This window comes from Cryptomeria japonica, unplaced genomic scaffold, assembly GCF_030272615.1.
Source record: "Cryptomeria japonica unplaced genomic scaffold, Sugi_1.0 HiC_scaffold_639, whole genome shotgun sequence".
Taxonomy (NCBI): domain Eukaryota; kingdom Viridiplantae; phylum Streptophyta; class Pinopsida; order Cupressales; family Cupressaceae; genus Cryptomeria; species Cryptomeria japonica.
This window is the reverse complement of record NW_026729437.1, coordinates 38283-63127: the sequence shown is the minus strand read 5'-3', so window position 1 is coordinate 63127 and position 24845 is coordinate 38283. Positions and strand designations below refer to the sequence as shown.

Below are 24845 nucleotides of genomic sequence, written 5' to 3'. Positions count from 1 at the left end.
GATTCTGTATACTGCAAAAGACTCAAAAGCTGGGAAAACTAATTGGATGATGCATCAGTACCATATTGATACTGAGAAGGCTGAAAAGGAAGGCGCGTTCGTTGTGTCAAAAGTATAACCCCACTTCCTTCTCGTCTTCATCTGTACCAAGATGATACTCATGCATCACCCAGTTAGTTTTCTCTGTATATAAAAGCATTGAGAGCATGTGTGCTTCCTGACCATCATTGAAGAGGATGGGTGTTTCCATTGGATCAAGATCAAATAAGTTGGATGACAAGATTTCTGCAAAGGTAAATCATCAAATTCCTATTAACAATTTTTTTCACTGGATTATAAAATCATTGCATTATAAAATCTATTTATAATAATATAGATTTGTCTATTCGTGTGCAGAAAGAAGAAGTGGACAGAAAGAAGAAGTGGAGAGAACCTTGGAGTTATTTCATCTACATCTTGATAAAGGAGGTTAATTATATATAGAACAAGAAACAACCGTCATTCTTTATATTAGGTTTTTAAGAGAGAACAACAATAATAATATGTGTAGGTAAAATGTCATTAGCCTTTCTAAATGCATAACAACTCTAATGTTGTATTAAGGGTTCTACAGATGCTCCATTGCAAGACACTACTACTTTTAGTTTGTGAAAAGTCTTCCTAAGAATTTATGTTGTTGTATATTGATGAGAGTGCCCACGTTAAATTGAAACCTTTTTGAAAACAATATAATGGAACCTGAGGAATTCCCCTTCTAAAAATAAATCTATTACCATCATAAATTGATTATGTAAGTGCATTTGTAAGTTGAAACATCAATATTCAGTTACAAGTAAGGAATGACGTCTCGAATGCAATCAACTTGCACTTTCTGAATATTTCTTCAAGAACTCATGGAGTAATGCCAGTACAGTTCTTAGATGGAAGTAATGTGAGTACAATTCTTAGATGGAAGTAATGTGATTTGAAGATACTGAGGCCTGTTAGTGTTGGTCATATCCCTGCATGCATATTTGATATGTATTAGGTAATAGACACAATAAAGATGTATATCAGATGATTGAAAATTTTGTGGTATGTCTAGAAATGACTGAGGAGGGGCTATATACCCGATTTGTATGTATGTTTACCCACTGTATTCATGATTTTAATACATAGTCTCAACAACATTCACTCTTTAGCTATCAATTCATTTTCTCACAGCTCTATTGATATTCATGTCTCTCTTTTTACTAAAGCATGTATTGTAATAATGTGATGCTGCCAAAAAGGTTGCCCACTTGAAAATGCTCTTGGACCATTTGGGAAATGCCCCTTGTATGGTGGCATGGCATGAGTGTTGTTAGATTATTCTACCTCCCATGACCGCTCTCTGTCTCGTGACCACTCTCTACCTCGGGGCCGATGGTGCGGTTGCAACTCCTCTGCTCCTCGCTCACAACTCCCATGGGCACAGTTTTCTCACCACTAGTCCTGTAGTGGTAGTGACTTCAATCAGTGTTGCTCAGCCTCTACGCCATGTCGTGGATCTGCTTCCGGGTGGGGTACAAGGGGTGTTGATTTTCTTGCTGCTGGTGGTTCTAGTTGGTCGAATACCAGCAGAGATTTTACCTGGCTTGGCTCTTCCAAAGGGTTCTCCTGGCTTGCTTTGGCCATTTCTCTGGCCAGGAAGGAGAAGGAGAATGAAGAGAGGACAACTGAAGAAGGGTGGTTCTTCTCGGACAACAACCCTGACCCTGCTTCAATGTATGGGATCCTAAGGATGATCGTGATCCACTTCCATTTTCTATTCTTATTTCTTTAGTGGCTTATCAGTTTTTATTTATTTGTTTCTAATTTTAGTGGCTTATCAGTTTTTATTTATTTGTTTCTAATTTCAGGGGTTGCCTGTGTTTTTTTTATGTTTTAGTGGTATGTCTGGGTGCTACCCATATGACTCCTAAGGGGTGATCTCACATCTCCTTTTTTTTTTTTGCGGATAGTGTACTATTAAATAATTTTATTAGAGATACCTATTCATCAAAAACAAAAAAAGCTGTCAAATTTTTGAGCCAATTAAATTTAAGGAAAAAAATTCTACAATTTAGAAACTTAAAAATCACAATTCTTATTGGTTAAGAAAAACTGATTGCAATAGTGCTAGTCTAACGGAAATATAATAAGTTAGCTTCATACAATATAATTTATGCATAACTTTAACATTGAAGATATGAATAAGTTATACGAAAATTACCCTTACCCACCCAAGATATGAATAAGTTACCTTCAAACACTATAATTTATCCATAACCTTTAACATTGGTGCATCTTAAGGGCTAAGGGCTAGATAGCAATTTCCCCCAAGATAACCATGAGATCACTAATTTTCCATGGGGCATAAGTTTAGTGGAAAATTATAGAAACAACATTTTGAAAATGGAAACTATTGATTGACTTTAAAATTAAAATAATATTTCTCTTACCTACTCTTCCTCACCATTAGACGACATAATAAGAAAAAACCATACTAAAATTAACCTTACCTACCCAAGATAACATCTTATCACTAATTGCCACAAGGCATAAGTTTAGTGGAAAATTATAGTAACAATTTTTGGAAAATTGAAACTATTAATTCACTTTTAAAATAAAATAGTATTTCTCTTACCTACCCTTCTTAACCATTAGATGGATTTTTGGGAAAAACAATATTAAAATTATCCTTACCTATCCAAGATAACCATCAGATAATTGATTTGCCACAAAGGCATAAGTTTAGTGGAAAATTATAGAAATGACTTTTTGAAAATTGAAACTATTCATTCACTTTTAAAATTTAAAAAAAAAATTCTTTTACTCACCCTTCCTAACCATTTGATGACTTTTTGGAAAAAAATATGCCAAAATTAACCTTAATTATGCAAGATAACCATAGGATCACTAATTTGCCACCTGGCATAAGTTTAGTGGAAAATTATAGAAACAACTTAAATTTGAAAATTGAAACTATTTATTGGTTTTGAAAATAAAATAATTTTTCACTTACCTACCTTTCTTAACCATTGGATGACTTTTTGGAAAAAAAATTGTACCAAGATTATTAAACTATTTATTCATTAATTACCTCTACCTACCCACTATCCACTTTGGGTGATTTCCATTTAACCATTCACCTATTTATTTTGCTCCATACATCCAATTTCTCTAATGTGTCATTTGTCTCCTTTTCTTTTCTATATCATCTTATTGATATGGGCATATTATTTTTAGTTTCTATATGGCCTACAATCTTTCATTCTTCGAAATGACCTTCTACACTTTAATTTGCTGTAATTTTGCCAACACGGAAGGAGAAGAGGAGAAGAAGAGAAAGATGGGTTTTCTAAGAATTCTTCCATAGATATTTTGAAGTTGAGAATGGAAATTATTTCCTCTGCATTTATATAGAAGAGGTTTATCGATTCATAAATTTGCAAGTCAGTAAATAGTTCTTTGAATTCTTTGAATTCTAAGTTAATTTCCTCCGTTTTACGTTTTACAATCATTATATTTTATTTCCTTCTTTTTGGCTTTACAATGATAGTCTTTCATTTTCCCCTTTTTGGCTTACTATGTGGCATTAGGTTTTGTTTTTGTTGTTTTGTATGCAAACAAAAAATCTAATATTACATAGATAAATTAGGTTTTAACTCTTGATTATTTGATAAAGGATAGCTAAGAAACATCTGAAATATTGAATGAAAAATATATACAATAAAATTCAAAAAGTCCATCCATTTTTATTTTTTTATCCTATTCATATTAACTCTTGATTATTTTATCTGATTTATATTGTATTGAATCCAGTCCATCCATTTATATTTTTTTATCCTAGAATTATTATAATTCTTATACTCTACTTTTAATTTTCCCATGCATGAATTCTTATTGAATCCCATATCCTTAATGGAAAATAGGAAACAAAAAGGATGCAAGAAGATTGTGGTTCTGTATACTATTGCAAAGAGCTCAAAAGCCCAGAAAATCGATTGGATGATGCATCGGTACCATCTGGTTGAAAGGGGAGGGATGTTTGTTGTTAATAAAATATCTTTTATCCTTCCTTTTCATCTTCATCAGATGCATCACCCAGTTAGTTTTCTAGGTAGATGAAAGCATTTAGAGAATGTGTGTTTCCTGAACGTCGTTGAAGAGGATGGGATTTTCCATTGGATCACGATCATATGATTTCTGTAAAGGTCAATCTTCTAATTCGTTTTAACAATTTTTAAATCATTTTCTTAGTAGATTTGAAAATCACTGCATTATAAAACCTATTTATACTAACTTATATAGCTTTGTCTATTCATGTGCAGAAATAAGTGGGGAGAACCTTGGAGTTATTTCATCTTATATAACAAGAAACGACGTCATTCTTTATATCAGGTTTTTAAAGAGAGGATGACAATAATAATATTTGTAATTGAAAGATTAGCCTTTCTAAATGCATTAACAGCTGCTACTGTGTAGTAGTGATCATTGTCTTATTTTACAATGATGGCTGAAATAATACCATGGATCTCTACTAATGAATTAGTAGAGAAAAGAAGTGGATAAGAAATTTTATCAACTTTTTTTAAAAGATCAAGAAACTTTATTAGGTTTCTGATTTTTAATAATAGAGAATAATATTATATTATTTTTATTTGCAAAAGTAGCTTTTGTCATATTTGGTGATCCATGATTTATTTTACTATGATCTCATTAAATAAGTAACAGGTAATGTCGCTCTACAAGTTTTGGATTTTCAATGGAGATAGTAAAATGTTCTTCTAATTCCTCTCGAAGAGATAGTTAGAGCTTTAAATTGGGTTTTCCTTGAACAAAGATTGATCCGATCTTTTGACATCATATTTAACTAATAACTGAAATTTGAGAACACAACGTACTTCAATTAATTGTAAAGTTGAAATTTTGAGAACATGGTTATGGCAGGGAAAAAAAAGGGATGGCTTTTTTCTATATTTTTGAATCGGGGATGTTTCAAATGGTTAGACTGGAACTGCATGGTAAAGTTTGAGAATAGCTTTATAGATATTTAATTTTCCGCAAGAATGTTAGTTCAGTCAATGGTTTAAGTGTCTATCAGCTTTGATTCATTAAAAAACGCGAATGGAGAGTGCGAAGGTCGTCTTTGCGGGCTAGGGTTTTACCCCAGCCTGCATGTTCGTTTTCTGCCAGTGTGGTGTGCTCGGAGAGTGTTTGGGTGCTGTGATTTGGCGTGGGTTTCTTCTGTGTTGTGGAGTTTCTGTAGGGGATGGATTTGTGCCAGTTAAACCTCGTTCTAAAGGCAGGAGGCAAAAGCAGTCTCTCAAGCATAGGCAGAATGAGCAGGATTTTAATCATTTTGAGGTTTTGGCATTGGAGGAAGGGATTCCAATGGAAGTATCTTCTAGAGCAGTGGGCTTGGGAAGGACTGAGGGGGTGGATGGTTATGTCCCGACTTCTCAGGCACCCCAGTTACCTCTAGAAATTTCTCTTGGTCAGTAGACACACAAATCTGATGATTCTAGTATCTTGCAGGATGATGTGGTTTTGGCAGACTTGGCCAAAAAGGTTTCGAAATCTAGCAAGAGCAAAGGTTCTTCTCAAGCTTTGGGTTTGCTTCAGCAGCCTCATAAGAGGAGTGCATTGGAAACCCCTAAAGGAGGTCGTAAAACAGATCAGGAGAAGTTTCATTCAGTTGGGGATTTGTTAGTGGAGTCTGGGTTGGTGAAGACTACTGACTCCCACTTTCCACATTCTCTTAAATGATTATTCTTTCTCGGAATGTGTGGGGATTGAATAGCTCCTCCCATCAAAAAGCTATTCGTGATTTGGTGGGTGTTCATTCTCCAGATATATTTTGTATTCAAAAGACTAAGCTTTATGTTGATCTTATGTTTCAGTAAGCTTCAACAATGTGGTGTTACGGCCAGTTATGGCCAGTGTCAGTGTATTGATTCTTCAAGTTGTTCAGGCAGATTAGCTCTCTTTTGGGATTCGCGTAAGGTTACTCCTCTTTGGTGGCTCTCTAGTCAATTTTCTCTTTCCTTGGTTGCCTCTAGTTTGGAGTCCAATGACATTTTTCTGGTTACTAATGTCTATGCTCCCATTGATATTCGAGGAAAATCCTAGTTGTGGTCTCATCTTAGGCATATTCGGTCTGGTACTCATTTCCTACCTTGGGTTCTTGCTGGTGAATTTAACTCTATCCTGAGCTTAGCTGAGAAGAGGGGCGGATAGGCCAGATTGGATCCTTCCTCCATTCTCTTTCAGGATAATGTAGATTTTCTGGGACTAGTTGATGTCAAGCCCTTTAATGGCATCTTTACTTGGACCCATCAGCGGTGTGGAGCAGATACTATTTCTGAGAGACTATACATATTTTGGGTCTCTTTCTTTTGGGTAGGGGATAGGGTGTTGTCTAGCTCAAAGATCCTAGGCTGGCAGGGTTCTGATCATTGGCCAATTAAGTTTTCTATTGGGTTTTTTTGTGGTCATCAAAATACTCCATTCAAGTTCCAACTAATGTGGCTCCGAGAGGCTTCTCTCCATGATCTCATGGCTCGTTGGTGGCATGATGGGGTACCTGCCTATGGTACATCTATGTATACTTTTGTTAAGGAGTTGCAATTTGTGAGATATCAACTAAAGAAATGGAGCAGGGTGTGTTCTATCTTGAAGGAAAAGAGGTTCTCAGAAGTGCGTTGGTGCTATTACTCGGCATATTCGTGAATTTGGTTTCACTGAAGTTTTGGGATCTGCTGAGTCTCGGGCCTTGAAGGATTTGGAAGAGTGGGAGCTTCAAGAGGAGATCTTTTGGAAGCCAAAAGATCGAAATCATTGGCTTCAAGCATGTGACCATAATAATACTTTTTTCCATTAATTTGTCCAGGCTTGTCGGTAGAGGAGCGTGATATCCTCCCTAATCAATTCGGTTGGCATTCAGTTGACCTCCCTTCCGGCTATATCATGTGAGGCATATCAATTTTATTCAGCCCTTTTCTTAGATGATGTGTCCCCTGCTTCTATGGAGGAGAACCAAATCTTGGCTTGTATCCCCTCTTTGGTCACTAATATGATGAATGAGTCTCTCATGCATCGAGTGACTTTGTCAGAACTTGAAGAGGTTGTTTTTGGTATGGCTAAAGGCAAAGCTCCGGGCCTAGATGGTTTTCCTATTGATTTTTTTCAAGATTTTTGGGACATCATCAATTTGGATTTGTTAGCAGCTATACAAGAATCTCATAGTAGCAAGCAAATGCTTTGGAACTTGAATTCTAACATCCTGGTTCTTATTCCTAAAAAGGAGGGTGCCAATCAACTTGAGTTCTTTAGACACATTGCTGTCTGCAATGTTGTGTATAAAATTATCACTAAATTGATTGCTGAAAGACTAAAAATTTGGCTTCCTTCATTAATCTCTTATGAGCAAGGGGGTTTTGTGGTTGGCAGACAAATTTTCAATGGGGTTGTTATTTCTTCTAAAGCCATTCATTCTGTGGCAACATCTAGGGAAAGGTCTATGTTTATCAAATTGAACATGGCTAAAGCTTATGATAGGGTTAGATGGAGCTTTTTGTGTCAAATTCTCTTGGCCTTTGACTTCAATTTGCAGTGGGTCAGTTGGATTATGAGTTGTGTGACCTCTTCTTCCTTCTATGTTTTTATCAATGGTGAGCCATCACAATTATTTGGTTCTTCAAGGGGTTTGAGGCAAGGTGATCCTCTCTCCTTATTTGTTTATCATCATGGTTGAAGGCTTGGGACTTTTCATCAAGTCTCAGGTTGCTCAAGGGGTGATCAGGGGGTGGACTTGGGGTATTGGATTTCCTAAGCTTTCACATCTCCAGTTTGTGGATGATACAACTCTTATTGGGGTTTCTCCTCTTCAGGAGGTTGAGTCAATTAGGAAGTTGTTTGATGTCTATTTAGCTACTTCAGGGAAGCAGGTGAATGAGCTTAAGTATTCAATCTATTTCTTCAATACCCCCGATACTATCCAAAGGAGAATTGCTAATACTCTAAGGTTCCAAATTGGTTCTCTTCCTTTCATCTATCTGAGTATTCCTATTGTTTTTGGTCGACAACCTAGACCCTTTTGGCAAGGGTTGTTGGATAAGCTGTGATGAAAGGTTAACCATCAGAATCATAGGTGGCTTTCTACTTTTGCTTGTGTTACTCTTCTTCAATCTGTGATTCAGGCTCTTTCTATTTACAGGGGTTTTGTTTAGGTTGCTCCAAGGTATTTCCTTAAGGAATTCGATGCTTTGTCTCGTCAATTCCTTTGGAGTGGTAACTTGCGCTCTTCTAAATGGAGTTTGGTTAAGTGGGAGCTAGTTTGCCAACCTAAAACTGAGGGTGGCCTTGGTCTTCTCTCAACGGTTTTGAACAATCAGGCTTTGGCGGAAAAATTTTACTCGAGGTGGTGTACCAACCGACATCAATTGTGGGCTCGTATCCTTACTTATAAGTATTTGGGTACCATTCATGATTGAAATGTTCCTCGATACCAGCTGGCAGGCAGGGGCTCTATGATTTGGCATACTTTGAAAATTGGGGCACACTTCATAAAAGAGGGTGTTTTTTGGATTTGTCACAAGGGCTCTGAGGCTCTTTTTTGGTTGGATTCTTGGGATGGTAATCCTCCCATTATTTATATGTATTCTCATTTATAGCCTCTTTATGATAGTTTTGTAGTTGTTGGGTGGACTTCAGTAGGATATTTTAAGACAATTTAGAACTTTGGGTCTGCTTTTGGCTATAGATGGAGGGGTCCTAGTGAGTGGCCGCCGAGGGGTTCTAAGGAGTCTTGACAAGAGTTGGCCCATATTCTTTCTTCTTGGAACTATAATTCCTTGGAGGGACCAGATATATTAGCATGGGGTAGTGAGTCATCTGGGAAATATTCAATTGCTTATGGCTATAAGAAGTCGGTTCATGAAATTTATGGTGGTGAAGAGGTGCCTTGGTGGAAATATGTTTGGAATTGTTTTCTTGGCCTAAATATAATTTTTCTTGTGGCTAGTGGTTTAAAATCGATGTCTTACTTGGGATAACTTATGTAAGCGAGGTTTTTGTGGGCCCTCTATGTGTGTTCTTTGTTGTAATAGTGAGGAGATTGTCACCCACCTTTTCTTTCAGTGCTCATTCTCTAGGAGGATTTGACACTATTGGTGGGGAAACTTGGAACCGTACCTATTGGCATGTTGCTTCTTTGGTTGAGTTTTGGGACCGCTTGGGCTAGACACCTGTTGGTACTCCTTTTCTTCAAGTTGCCTCGTCTTTGGGTCCAACTTTTATTATTTGACACATCTGGTAGGAGAGGAATCAGTAGATTTTCCAAGATGTCAAACTTGTTTCTCAACACATGTGTGGTTGAAAATCCTGCATCTTGTTCGGGAGACTGTCTTGGCAAAATGTGACCTTGCTAGGGGAATGGCTCCTTGGGATATTGGAATGGAGTTGTCAATTGTCTTGCTAAGTGGGCTTCTGTCTTTATGGAGGGGTGATCTATTAAGGATAGGGGACAACTTTCTTTGGAATTGTCTCATCAGTTGGATCATCTTGTTGATCAGGATAAGTCTTTGTAATCTTTTCTTTGTTGGGCTCTTTGCCTTCTTTTGATGTACTTCTTCTGTTTTGAATCATTTTTTACACCCTTTTTATTGCCAGGTGTCTATTAGCTTTATGTAGCAGTATTTTGATGGAAAAATCCATGCAGTTCCACTCTCACGTTCTATTAAGGGTTCTACAGAAAGAACTGATCCTAAAGAAAGAAGTTCCCTTTGGGAATGGATGACTTCCCTCCCCTGCATTCCTTGGGTCATTGCTGGAGATTTCAACATGGTTGAACACCAGGACAACAAAGGTGGGGGCCTCCCTTTTGCTTGGAAAGATATGAAAAAATCACATTGGTTTAAGATGAAAAACTCTCTACAACTTTATGACCCTCTTGCTGGCAATAAAAACAATAATCCCGGGCCTTGGTATACTTGGTGCAATCATCAACAGGGGAATGATAGAATTTACTCCCGTCTCGACCGCTTTTATGCCAACAGAAATCTTTTCTCCTTCCTCCCTAATGATCTTGGTAACTCCGTTCTTGTTACTCCCTCCACTCTGTCGGATCATCACCCCATCACTGCATCTTTTACCTTCAACAGGGCCCCGATTAGACCCAACACTACTAATTCCAAATTTCTCCTTAATGTTAGCCTTCTTAAAGATACTAATCTTCTTGCTGCCATCCACATTATTAACATCATTAATAAGACCAATTTTCCGAAGGATTTAAAGAGGGACATTTGGAATAGGAACATCCCTGCCTGGCAAAATCTGCTCAAGACCATTGGTCAAAAGAAAGCAAAGGACTTCCGATTCACTGAGAAAGCTCTCTCGGCTGAACTAACTAAGGCAGAAGTGAATAACCAAACTAATATCACTGACCTTAACTGTACTTCTCAGGTTATCAAAGCTAAAGACACCCTCAGAAGACACCTTGTGACTAAAACCAGAGGTGCTAAGGTTAGATCTCGGACACACTGGCTCCAATATGGTGACCGTGGTTCCAAGTTCTTTTTCAACCTTATCAAATACAAACATTATAATGAAACTATTGAAAAGATCATCCATGAGAACCATGAAATTTCGGACATTGGTATGATCAAGTACACTTTTGCTCAATTCTACCATAAGCTCTTCTCTTCTGAAGATACGAGGGAAGCCGCCTACCTCAGAGATCAATGCAGAATTCTTATCCCTAAGGTGGTCTCCTCTGAAGATGCACTGTCTTGCAGAGGATATCACTTTAGGGGATATCAACAATGCCATTAATTCCCTCAAAAATGATAAAACTCCTGGCCCTGATGGCCTCCCCATTGAATTCTACAAAGCTAATCAACACTGGATTGCCAAAGACCTCCTCGAAATCTACAATGAAGCTTTGGCCCAGGGATCTCTTGGTCCATCTATCAACAAAGGCATTATTAAGCTTATCCCCAAGGATGGAGATAAAGCTCTCATCAAAAATTGGAGACCGATTACACTCCTTAATGTTTCCTATAAGATCTTTGCCAAGATTCTGGCCACTAGACTTGCTGGAATTCTACCTAAATTCATATGCTCTACCCAAACTGGTTTTATTAAAGGTAGGTATATCTTAGAAAATGTCCTTACTAGCTGGGAAGCCATGAACTGGGCTTCTCAGTCCAGTCAGAACTCGGGCATGTTACTCCTTGACTTCGAAAAAGCATACGACAGGATTGAATGGAGCTTCATTCACATGATGCTTGAAGCTTTTGGTTTTCCTCCCTTCTTCTGCAAGGCTGTCAATATGCTTCTCCAGGATGCTTGCACCCAAATTGACATTAATGGCTCCCTGTCTGATACCTTTCCCTTGGGAAGGTCCATACGGCAAGGCTGCCCTTTGGCCCCTGCTCTCTTCGCCATTGCTTCTGATGCTCTATTTTATCTTCTTAGAGATAATACACTTTCCCCTACTGTCCAAGGCATATCTCTCCCCAACAATGAGGAGCTCATCAATAGCCAATTTGCTGATGACACGGCTATTTTCTTTAAAAATACTGCTGATAACTTTGAAAATCTGCAATCCAAGTTAAAGATATTCTGTAAAATTTTTGGAGCTAAGATTTTGCATTCTAAGTCCATCTATCTGGGATGGAATGAACACCCCCCTGAATGGTTTAAAAATTATGAATTCCAATGGGGAGGTCCCCAAAAGATTGTGAAATATCTTGGCATCCCCTTTGCCATAAATCCCTCACTGAAAGACATGTGGCTTTGGGTCAAAGGTAAAATCACTAAAAAATTGAATATGTGGCATAACCGTGCTATTTCCTTTGTTGGTAGACTTCAGGTCTGCCAAAAAATCTTATCCTCTTACAACATTTATTACTCCTCTGCGTGGATGTTTAGTAATTACCAAATTTTTGAGATTCAGAAGGCTGTTAGAGATTTTTTATGGTCTGATAGTCAAGGAAAAAAAAAAATGCACTCTGTCCAGTGGAAATGGTGTTGTATTGATAAACTTACTGGAGGGCTGGGACTGAAAGACCTTAGGATCCAGGGTATATCCCTGGCCGCCAAATGGATCTTTCACTCCATGAATGGAGATGCCCCATGGAAGATTCTTGTTAGGAATAATATTGAGAGAGGCTTTCCTACTAAGGCTAAATTCTGGAATAACATGCCCTTTAATGATTTAGTCATTGGTAACTTCCCCATTTCAGTTCAAGGGTCGGAAGTTTTTAAATCTATCTGGAAAGCCTGGAATATTGTTAGACCATTTATTGTTAACAAGGGCTTTCATGATGATACTCAAATTTATGGTGAAAGGTCCATCTGGTGGAATCTTAAACTTTCAGGGAAACCCCTTGCTCTTCTACAGGGCTGTTCTGCCAAACATTGGGCCAGCAAAGGTATCATTAGCTTTATTGACATTTTTGAACATGATAATTTAATTAGCTGGGAGGAACTGAAAAATACTTTTAGTCTCCCAAACTCTCAGAAAAAAACTTATAACATGATTCTTAAAGCAACGCAAAATCTCCCTCCTGCCTGCCATGTTGATTCTCAAAGGTACTTACAATGCAAATGGCCGGATGGGACCATCCTATCCAATATTAAAGCTAATAACATTTACAAAATTCTTGCATATGATGATTCCATCCGTGGCCATATTAACAAAATCTGGTACTCCTCGCTGGATGTTTCTTCTTGGAAGAAGTTTTTCGTTATTCTTTGGAAAGGTTGGGTGGAACCCAAAATTAAATGCTTTAAATGGCTCTTTATTCTTGACAGACTTCCTATTCAGAGAAATAACCATGATAATAATCTTTGCAAAATTTGTAATCTTCCGGAAACCAGCAGACATATCTTCTTTGATTGTTCTTTTGCTAGAAATATTTGGAATCTTTTTGGCATATACTACCCTACTCATGTTTCCATTATTGAAATTGTTACTGGTTATATTAAAGGTCTCAAAGCTGATTCTAATATTTTTTGGAATATTTTATCTTCTAACATATTATGGCAGATCTGGAAATGCAGAAATGAAGAGAAATTCCAGGACACTCCCCGGGTTCTTACTGAGTTTTTTCTTAAACTCACATCTTTAAAAATTTCCTTGCAAGTGCACACCACTATGATGATGGATCATAAGAAACTTCGTAGATTTCTTCAGGACGGACATGCCACCTTTTTTGCTTTCGAACTCAAGAATGGACATGAATGGAGGAGAAACCTGGATAACCTTCAAGTGTTTGAGAAGACTTTGGATAAAGTGAGCAAAGAAATCAAGAGAAATAGAAACTCCAAGAAAGACATCTTAGCCATGCTTCCAGAAATTCCAAATAAGAAAAAAGTTGCATGGATGGAAGGAGAACAGGGTTGGACCACCTAGGTCGATATCACTGATGGACACCTCCATTAGTGGTTTATTGGGCACCTTTTTTTGCTTACTGTTATTAACTCTAGATACTCCTTTCGTTTTGCTCTTATGAGCTGTATTTCCGTTGGGGTCTTGTCCCCTTTTTGATACTTTGGATTTCTTCATTGTAATCTTTTTTTGATCACTTTATAATCAATACAAAAAAAAAAATCCCCCAAAATCCCACCTCTCACATTTAAATAAATTAACATTTATTTAAATCACCTTTATCCTCTACCCACTTGTATTTTCCTATAAAAGCAAGTTGCACAATTATTTTAAATAAATAATTTATTTAAATCACCTTTATCCTCCACCCACTTGTATTTTCCTACAAAAGCAAGTTGCACAACTATTTTAAATAAATTATTTATTTAAAATCCTATTTATCCTCACCCACTTGAAACCTTTAATGGTTTCCCTTAAAGTATTCAAACTTGATGACTTTAAAGTCTTCAAACTTGATGGCTTCCTTCTATAGTCTTCTTAAGACTTTAATGGTTTTCCTTAAAGTCTTCAAGCCTTTAATGGTTTCCCTCAAAGTCTTCAAGTATTTTAATGCTTTATCTTCATTTTTCTCATTTAAATAAATTAATATTTATTTGAATATTTATCCAAATGCAAATTACACCATTTAATTGAAATAAATGATTTTATTTTAATTGAAAATACCAAAATTTCTCCCACTTGCATTTTCCTACAAAATCCACTTGCATGCCTAAACCCCTTCTAGAATTTTCTAATCACTTCTAAATAACCTAACCCCTTCTCTAAACTTTGTCACATTCCTAAGCAAAAGGGAAGTCACTTCTCAAACCCTCAAAGTCTTTGATAACCATTAAAGACTTTCAACCTCCAACCACTAAATGGCTCAAAGTCTTTGATAACCATTGAAGGCTTTCAACCTTCAACCACTTAATCCCCAAAGTCTCCAATAACCATTAATGGTTACCTCAAACCCTCCCACATGGTTAAAACATTTGTTTTGACTCAACCTCTACCCAACCCAAAGGTCTCATCAGGCCATTAATGCTTTGACCATGATTATCTCTTAAACATTTGCACAAAGGCTTATCCTTGGATTAACTCTTAATCTAGTGGGTAATCTTTATTTGGACTTGACCCTTAGCCTCTAGATAACCATGAGGTCTTCTCAGGCCTTTAATGCCTCCAACCTCTTCTCTCAACCCAATCCTATGTTGACACTTGTCACCATTTTATTGGTGCCAATTGTGCACATGGATCCCCAACTTTCAAACTTGGCCCTTGATTAAACCATTCAATCTTAACCCTTCATTTCCCCATTTCTTCTATAAATAGAACCCTTCTCCTCAAGCAAAAGAGAGAAGCATTAGAGTATTGTTGTTATACTGGCATTAGCATAGAGCTTTCTCGGCATCACTATCTACACTTGCATAGGATTTGCTTATCATATTCAACCATCTTGAATCTCCATATGGCATCCATGGCTAGTGCTAAAAGCTGAGAGCTACACTCATTTGGGACTTGGAGAGGAGAGGAACAAGGGAGGAGCAACTATGAGCATCTTGATTAGCTATTTTATTTTATGTTTATATGCTTTCTAATTCATGCTTAATATCTCTCTTGATATGCCTATTTAGGATAATCTTTTGTTGCTAACACTAACGTTTATTTCTTGTGCTCTTGTGTGTGTTGCCATCAAACAGATTTTCTAATCCTTTTTGCAGAGCATCAATATGTATACGGATATATGCATAAGTATATATAAACATAAGAAGATATATTTATATATACGCATACATAAATACATGCACACAAATATATTTATATATACATACATATATATGACTGTCTGCAGACCTTTTTTGTTATTTTCAGACAAGGAGGATAATGTTAGGAGAGGCTCAAGTTTTGTGTCAAGTGAACTAACAAAATCTGAATATAAATCATCATCTATTCTAATTTACTATTACTTTAGTTTGCAAGTGCCATACCATTATCGAACGAATATTTATCAAGATTCAACCAATCAAGCAGTTACTCCAAGGAAAAATGGCTATCATTAAATAATAGATTTGTGACAGAACTTGTAATAGCATCTCTATGCTTTGGAATATTCCAGCTATCCAACTATAGCAAAGAATTTCAACAACTTTAAGTTTATCAATCAAATTGTAAGAAGCAGCTAAGCTTGTCTCCAACTTTAAATATATAATCCATTTTAATTAACAAACATATATATATATATATATATATATATACAAAGCTATATATTTGCATGCACAGACATAGAGATCCATATGCATGTGCATGTAGAAACATAAATATGTACATGCACATATACATGGATATGTATGTATGGACATGGATATATAGATGTACAAGCACGTATGTATATACGGATATATGCATAAGTATATATAAACATAAGTAGATATATTTGTATACACATATACATAAATACATGCACATATATATATATATATATATATATATATATATGGCTGTCTGGAGGCGTATTATGCTATTTTTGGACAAGGAGGATAATGTTAGGAGAGGCCACGAAAATGTATCTATATCTAGATGGATATTCTGCCATAGTCTTATAAACATTATAGAATATAAAATGAAAACTAAAGATGCAGGCTTGCTGATAATCGCGTGTTTGGCTAAGAAATGACTTGATAAAAATGCATATTTTTTCAATTATCATTCGGCTCTTTTTTCTGGTAGCAATTGGTGGGAGAAAACCAGTCAATACCATAAATTCAATATTGCTCATATTGGAAAGGTTTAATTTCCATTTAATTTTCCTTATTCGAGGTAACGGTTGCAAGGTGCCTAGTTATTATATTTTGGGTTCATTTCCTTATAAGAATAATAATAATAATAATGTTCTTATAGCATTTGGTTTGAGGCAATCCTCATATTTTAAACTTCAAAAATTCCTCTCCACACTTTAAACGCTATGCATCTTACTGCACAAGAATCTATGCGATTATGCTTTGAGGAAATGCATCAAGGGAATTGTTTACTTTGGTTGAAGTTTGAAAAATAAATACTTTCTCATAGTGAAATGTTTCATCAATGTATTCTAATACTGCACGGAAATGGGGTTTAACTGTCAAAGGTTTTTTTAATGTTGGTTCAAATTTCTGGAGAGGCGTTTCAATATGATTAGAAGAAACAATGATAAGAAAGGGCCCCTATCGGCATTATTGAACAGAGGGAGAGGCAGTTCATATTTGGCAAGGCAGGCAGAAGCGAGGAAGCTATCCTCTACTTCACAAGTTGTCCCTCTCCTCATCGATTCATTCGAAGAGGTGGGTGGCCCCGATAAATTGAAGGTGATGATGTGGGCCAATAGAAGAGTCAGTTCGTAGGGTTGAAAGCTATTTGGTGGTGTCCATTACCTTACTACCCTTACCCAGATTGGGAAGAGCTATCGATGGAATCTATCATAAAGAAAGAAACCCGACATTTGCAGGCCACAACTCTTGCGGATTTATCAACGAAGGAAGTTAAAAATGTAGCAATACCATTCTTCACCCTTATGCACAATTCTATAATTTCTTAAACACAGAGATGGCAATCACAATATAATCTACAACTACCAAAATGTAGGCAAGCAAATATTAAACCTGTTGCACACCCAACTCAAAGAAACTGGACTTTAAAGGAAAAGCCCATAATAAGCAAATAAAGACCTTTTAAACTGCAAACCCCTTTGTTACGATATATGTTTCCTATTTTTCGTAGCTGCCATCAACCTAAGCATCCAAAAAACGCTGTGAAAGAAACCACAAAGCATACAAAATGAAGGGAAAATACCCAATTAGGACCCGTTTCTATTGTCTGGACTGAAGAATGAACAGGAGCACACAATACACAGGCATCTTTTTTGTAATTGCGGTTCTTAAAGGAGTGAGGACAATCAGATTTGTTGTGCCAAGAAAGCAACCACGCTGCACCAAACGCAGCAATATAATTCTCTTGCCAGAAAACCTTCTCTGGATCGAGCTAGTTAGATGAAGAAACCCAACACTACAACAAAGCGTATCAATGTTGAAGCAAACTCGCCACAATGACAAATTAATTTCCCTGACAAATTCACATAAAACGTACAGCTTACAACTCGACACAAAACGCACTACATGTATCGCATTATGCAAATTGCAATTTGCAAGTATTTCAAAGCATAGCCAAATCTAGCGGGAGCTCGCCTATCCGACAAATTTTTGGGGAGCACATTTATCCGTGCATCAACTGCTTTCCCCGTAATTAATACCTCATAACTCGTTTGATTGATGTAAAATAAGATGTTATACCTTGTAACTCGCATTTCACAATTCGCATCTCACCATTTGATTGATGTAAATTAACATTTAATACCTCACAACTCGCATTTCACAACTCGCATCTCACCGTTAACACATTTTGCCGTTCCCATCTTAAAAAAATTCCGAGATACTGACAATTTTCTGGGCATGCCCCCACGGAAAGCCTATCGGCTTAAAAATAAATGCTAAGGGGAGACTGCATTGTATTAATGAGGAATGATGCCGCTGTCATTTCCGTGATCTTTGGCGTGAACAAGTAGACCAAGATAAGGTGTGCGAGAGATGAAAAGTATGGCCATCCATTAGCGCATTCAATGACCAGTACAGTGAGTAGATGGGAAAGGGGACGTTCATGCCATAAAGTGGGCATGGCGACCCTGTCTTAAGGGGAAATTTTTTCAGATTGTGGGAAGTGGTAGCACGTGGGTTTGGATATTTCACTCTTGACCTCATTAAAGAGGCATACGTCAAGTGTAGAAAGGAAAGGAGGATGGAGGAAAAAATAATTTCGTTGTAGGGCCTAGGCCTGCTAAAGATTTTTCATCAATCCACATTAGCTCTATGTGAATGGGGCACTGCTTCCACGAATTGCATTGGCTAGAAAGTTTCGAAGCCACTTCAACAAATCCATTATGTGTATCCTGCAATCACTGCAGAAGCGTAAAAAAAATTTGAAGTGACCCATCGTTGAGAGGGAAGGTAAAAGCTCATAAAGAGGGCACATACATCCATCCGTTCAAGGAGGAAATCTCATCACACTCGGGAGTACCCAGAGGAGAGCGATGGAAGGAACATGCAAGGTGGAAGATTGTTGCCTTTTGGGGGTCGATTTCTTCGATGTAAAGCGGAATGTGGAGAAAGACCAGTGGAGGGCATGAGAGTGCGTAGAGAGGAGGTCGGAAGGAAATTCATGTTCATTTTTGGTGAAATTCTTGATATATAAACCGCGGCTATCCCCAAATAGAGGTGAGAGGAAGAGTAAACTTGCACAATCGTTTCCAACATTCTTCCAGCCTTGGTGACAAGGAAAGCTTTCTCACAAGAGATCGATTGTCCTCCATGAATGAAGGAGAAAGGGAGATCCGAAGGGAGCCTGCAAACTCAGTAGGGACATCTATCAAGAATAAGGAATAGAGGGAGTTGTGGCTCGTTGAGGTCGACTTTTGCAATGATAAACACGATTCCAAGGCAAAAACATTCAAACTGCAATCAACAGAGGAGGCAGAAAGAATGGAAGAAGAGTTGGTCCTCTCATTTGGAGCAAAGTATCCTGCACTCTGGAAGAAGAGTAGAGATTAGTTAGGATGGTTCTTAAGAAAGATCATAATCATTATAAATAGTTATACATTAATATGTCAATGTTGAGTTAAAGATCTTTTAGAGAGATGATTATAATATTAGTCATGTAACACACCAAGGTATTCAAGGTTATCGTTCCTATTTATTTTCTATTTCCAATTCCTAATGTATAAATATAAGAGTGATAAAGAGATTATGCATCATTGTAGAACTTTGAATCAAGTTTGGATTTTGAACTTGTGAATGTTTATAAACTATCAAGTAGAAATTATAAACTGTATACCAAATCATGATCATAACATTGATATAACTTGATGACCTTGCCTTCATCATACATCCTTGGGAAAGGGTTGTGATGGAAGGAGGCCATGTTATAAATGATACCTTCCAATGTAGTAGCGATATGCTTAATTAGAGTAGTAATGGACCTCAATAATATAATATCATTCCAAAGAGGTGTTGTTTATTCTTGTGTGATAACCAAATACTTTGTATTATAATATGTTTCTTATTTGTGACCACCTTTTATTTCTCAAGGTTAACTATATATCTCACTCATGTATGAGACAAAATGGTTGACTAATATCTATATAAATTATCTTAACTCGGGAATGGGGATTGACTTTCCTTGCATATAGTTGAGCACTATTAATGGTTGATAATCATAATTTTAGGAATCATATGGGGTAACACTGGCATTGGCACTTGACTTTTATTTGGCAAGATTAGAAACGAAGTGGTATTAATATATGTGTAAGACTCTACCTTATTGGCCTTAACATAAGATGATACAATAGTTACTAGGTTTGTGTTGCCATTGATAAAGGTAGCATTTAACCCCTCATGACGAAACTCTAAATAGAGTTGTACTCCTTTGATTGTGAAATATGTGATTGGTGAACTTTTCTTGTTGTGAAATTATTAAACATGAGAATATTGGGTTGCGCCATTGTATGTAAAGGTAGTGTGGGAAATGGGTTCTTAATAAGGTGCTACATCAACCTAGTGAACTGATCCACTGAGTTTAAAGACCTCACATTAGTGTTATTTTCTTTGGTTGCTTGCAAGTCACGCTATGTTGGGTATTGAAATTTGTACATTATGGGTAATATATGATAATGGTTGCAATATGCGTGTAAACAAGGGGAATTTATGGTAGATAGGTGACCAACCTAGTCTCTATGTTAATAAGGTGAACCTAAAAAGGGTTCCAACATATTTATGTTGAATCATGAATATTAATCGTTGGATTGTAATTGGGACCTCTATATCCTTAAAGGGTAGTGTTATTAATGGAAGGGGATCCTCAACAAACCTTGGGATACAAGAACCTATGTGTAGGGGTCATTGAGAGACCTTGAAAGGAGAACTATGTGTAACTTTGACCCGTTTGGAAGCGGGAACGTAGGTGGTCCTTTGGTGGAGGATGCCCATGTGACTTCAAGTCCATAGGGATGGGGTCTAAGGGGGGGACTCTAAGTTCTGAGTTGTTCCTAATGTTTTGACCTTACATCCCTAGTAGGCTTCAGATGAGGCCGATTTGGTATTAAAATATTATGAAAGATTTAAGAAAATCGAATAAGAATAATATTATGTAATATACCATCGAATAGCAAGTTCAAGGACGTGAACATGGGTTGACTACCATACAGTCGGTAATGGCTTAAGGGTATAGGACGAGATGAGGCCATCTTGTGTTGGTTCTTTATAATTGTATCATGTGTTGGTGAAGTTAAGCCCTAGAGTTACAGGTTCCTCAATTACTTGATTGTGTTGTTCTTATCTATTTGTCTAGTATTGTGAATCTTGATGTGTATGACCCCCATAAGAGTGAACTGACGGGATATTTATGCAAAGGACGGTAGTTGTTGGACCGTGCCAATGAGCGATGTCTAGGATACTGCAAGGGATTAGTCGGCAATCACCTGGTTCATAGAGGTGACGTTTCCTAGACTACCCTGGACGTGATATGGCAACATATAGCAGGTCGAGTCATTAGACCGTGCCAATGGTGGAGGCTAGAGATACTATTGTAATGTTGGATTATCCAGCACTCACTGGGTTCACGGAGGTGAAGGATTGCTAAGGGCTATCCAGGATTTGATATGGTAATGGGTGCATGGGTAGTTGCCTTACCATGCGAGTAGCAGTAACTAGAGCTAACCGTTGTATCGGGAGGGTTCACTAGCACTCACCTTGCATGGGGGTGATCGATGTCGACTGATACCCAAGATTGTGAAGAAGATAGCTAGCAATATCCCTAAGGTCACTACGAGGTATATGTCACAAGCTACTTCTTCTTGGTTGGACAGACTTGTCGTCAGTGGCCTATAGGTGATTAAGTCGAAATCCAACGGGCTAGGTTGGTTCACTGGTTGTGGAAATCCTTGGGACTGAGGATGGACCCATGGTGTAGTATAGGATGCACCGAATCCTCTTCCCGGTTGTTTGATGGTATACTTGACCCTGTTGGGTTGAGGATGTACCCACGGTGTAGTATAGGATGCACTAAATCCTCTACCTAAATCCGTTGGTGCAAATGACCAAGGAGAAGAATGGGACCCACAGTGTAGTGCATAGTGCACTGACATTCCTTCTCTATCTAGGATGAACTATGGACAAGAGATAGTTAGCCATTGAGGATGAGTCAGACATGTTGTCTCTGTGATGCCTATAGGAGCCAGTTGCTATTATATGTGGTGTTTGTACTTGTATCAATCACTATTATCTATTGTTGCATGTATAGGAGCCAATCACTACTAACTTGTGATGCATGAATATGAACCAGTCACTTATCTGTGAATCTTGTAAATGAGCCAATTAGTCATATCTTTTGATATATATATGAGATAGTCATCGTCATTTGTAATGCCTATATGAGAAAATCACTAATGTTTATGTGATTTATGTGTGAGCGACTCATTAGGTATGCGATGTATGTTGGAGCTAGCCATCATGTGAACTTGTAATGTCTAGGAAATATTTCCTTGTGTATATGTGATTGTGATAATCACAATGTAGGAGATGTGCTATGACCCTTATGTATCTATGTCTGCATTGAACACCAACTATCAGGTACTCTTGGATATGGAACCAACACGTGATGGTAATGTGTGTTTCTCCTTGCAATGAGGCTAAGTTAATAAGTTTTATAAATTAATTTCTAGGATTAGAGTGAGATCAAGATCTCATCAAGAGAAGAGAGTAGTCTCTTGGGTGAGAACTGAGAGCCTCTAACTTTCCACGAGAGGATAAGTAGGTTGGGTCATTAGGCATGAATCTTCAAGGCCGATGTTTGGGTCAATGGATGACCCTGATCATGGGAGGCTAATACTTCAATTGTAAGTATATAAATATATATTGTATTGTTGAGTTATCGCAACTGTGAATATTGAAGGAGTTAGATACCAACAATTTTGATTGAGATAGAGGTAGCTTGGTCGATGAAGTTGTCAATCGATGTTAAAAAAAAAATGTGGTGGCCTAAGGGTGGATATTATAGGTGGGTTGGTGGTGGATGTTCATTATTATCAAGCTTCCATGAATGTTTCGAGAAATAGTAAAATCTTATCTACTAGAATTAAGAAAATCAAGGAAAAAAATTCAACAATGATGAGAATCTTGTCTTCAACTGGGTAGCCTTCATCATTTAGATCAGTCAGATTATCTAGATTATGTTAGTTCTCTGAAGAATGAAAATTTGTCAAGAGAACTTAAAATCCCCAAAACTATTAGAGACTATGTTCTGATATCAAGTTACCAAATACTCTAAGGCAGGAGTCTATGAGGGGGGCTTAAGCTCTATTTTTAAGGAAGAAGTGATCTCATGAAGAATTTTTTTTTGTGCTATGGAATTATTTGAAATCTTTTCCAAAAAATAACTACTTGAAGTATTCTTCAACCAAAATTGTTGTCCATTCTTTTCGTCAAATTGATTGATTTAAGAGACATTCTTCCTTTTTGTTTGTTGCCACTTAAATCAATTTCCCTTCCAAAAACTTAAAATTCAAAATTACCTACTTCCATTTAATTTATTTGGCAAAAAACTTATACATATGAGATCACATCTTCAAACCAAAATTAAACCTCTTCAACACATACATTTCATGCACAAATCCAGCATCTATGACATCCCGCAAAGCTCCACTCAATTTGGTGTAATTTGCCCAACATTTCAATGCTCTTGCCTATGTTTGCATATTCATTGAAGCTGCATACAAATTTATCATGAAACTTGCAATGTTGGTTTAGGATTCACATATTATGGATAGTTATAGAAACCACTTTCCTTCTTTAATGTTCAAAAATGATGAGGTGCACAATTTGCTAAAAGTTAAGAATGTTAGCATAGGTTAGAAATGGGGAAAGAGTGTGTTGTTGAGCTTCATTTTCTAATTTGCTTGAAAAAAATTCCATTTTCAAAATGTTAGAAAATGGTAAAAATGTGTGTATTTGAACTTTATTTTCTAATCTTTATTTTTTAAAAGTTGGGATTTAACAATAAGATACATAATTTAAGTCTAATTTGTAACTTGTCAATTTTTTTCACAACTTCACAATCTTTCAATTCAAGAATTTATATTTTTGTCTGATTGGCATCACTTAACAACTCATTTTTTTCTTATCCACTTTCTAACTTAAAAATTGTTAATTTAATGATATAGCTATTCTTTTTTGAAAAAAAATAACTAGCACTTGCACCAAAAGAAGATGCAATGGTTATGCATATTGGAAGGCACAAATTGAAAAAAGTGTGATAATAATTTATAATATGACATACTAACCCTACCCCTAATACCTAATTGAATTCTAACCCTAATGATATCACTAACTTTAATTTAAATCTTAGGAACACAAACTCCAATCCTATTTGAACTCTAATACTAACACTAATCCTAGTTCAAATGTAACCCTACCCATAGCAACATATATGTTAACTCATATATTGGAGGGCACAAATTGAAGAAAGGGTGATAATAATTTTTAGTATCACATATTAACCCTACCCCTAATAAAAATTGAATTATAACTAACAATATCTTTAACCTTAATTTAAATATGTTAACTAATATATTGGAGGACACAAATTGAAGAAATGGTTATATTATTTAATTTTGGTATATATTATTTAATATTTACATTAGATTTAGGATCATAATCAATTCATAAAAATGGTATTTTACATATTGTAATAAAATAATTTTATACATTTTACAATATTTTTATTGCAAAATTATTTTTAAATCATTTAAATTTTCAATAATTTTAAAATATTAAATAATCCTTTTCAATCCTATAATATTATTAAATACAAAGTATAAATATAAACTTTTCTAAAATAACAACAAAACAAAAACAATTTTTGTTACAAAGAACTAACACAATTATCAATATTTATTTTGCAACTAAATTTGGGTGAGTTTAAATTATGAAGATAATAATCTAAATATTATAAATAAATAATTAATTATTTTTATCTTTGATCTTAATCTTAATTCTAATTAATTATCCTTAATCTTAATATTAATCCTCGTAAATTTTGATTCGAATAAAATTAATTTTTAAACATAATAAAAATAAATAAAATCTAAGTGTAGACACCCAAAATTGTCATGTCTAATTAAATAAATATTTTATTTATTTAATTATCTAAGCCTAATTCTTCTATTAATTAAATAAATCTTTATTTATTTAATTAATTCATTTATCCTCTTCTAGCCTTATTTCTCATTTAAATAAATACATTTATTTATTTAAATTATCCCTTTCCTAAA

The 24845-nt window shown here is 36.2% G+C and overlaps 1 protein-coding gene across 1 annotated transcript in view; it reads left to right on the top strand.

Moving 5' to 3' along the window:
- The first annotated feature begins 7751 nt into the window (after positions 1 to 7751).
- The window catches only part of LOC131872520 (uncharacterized), a 52844-nt gene continuing 35750 nt past the window's right edge, over positions 7752 to 24845 (top strand). The window contains exons 1-3 of the mRNA XM_059216083.1: positions 7752 to 7952; positions 9700 to 10527; positions 10715 to 13409. Of these exons, the coding sequence (XP_059072066.1) occupies positions 7752 to 7952; positions 9700 to 10527; positions 10715 to 13409 (3724 nt within the window). The remainder of the gene's footprint in view (positions 7953 to 9699; positions 10528 to 10714; positions 13410 to 24845) is intronic.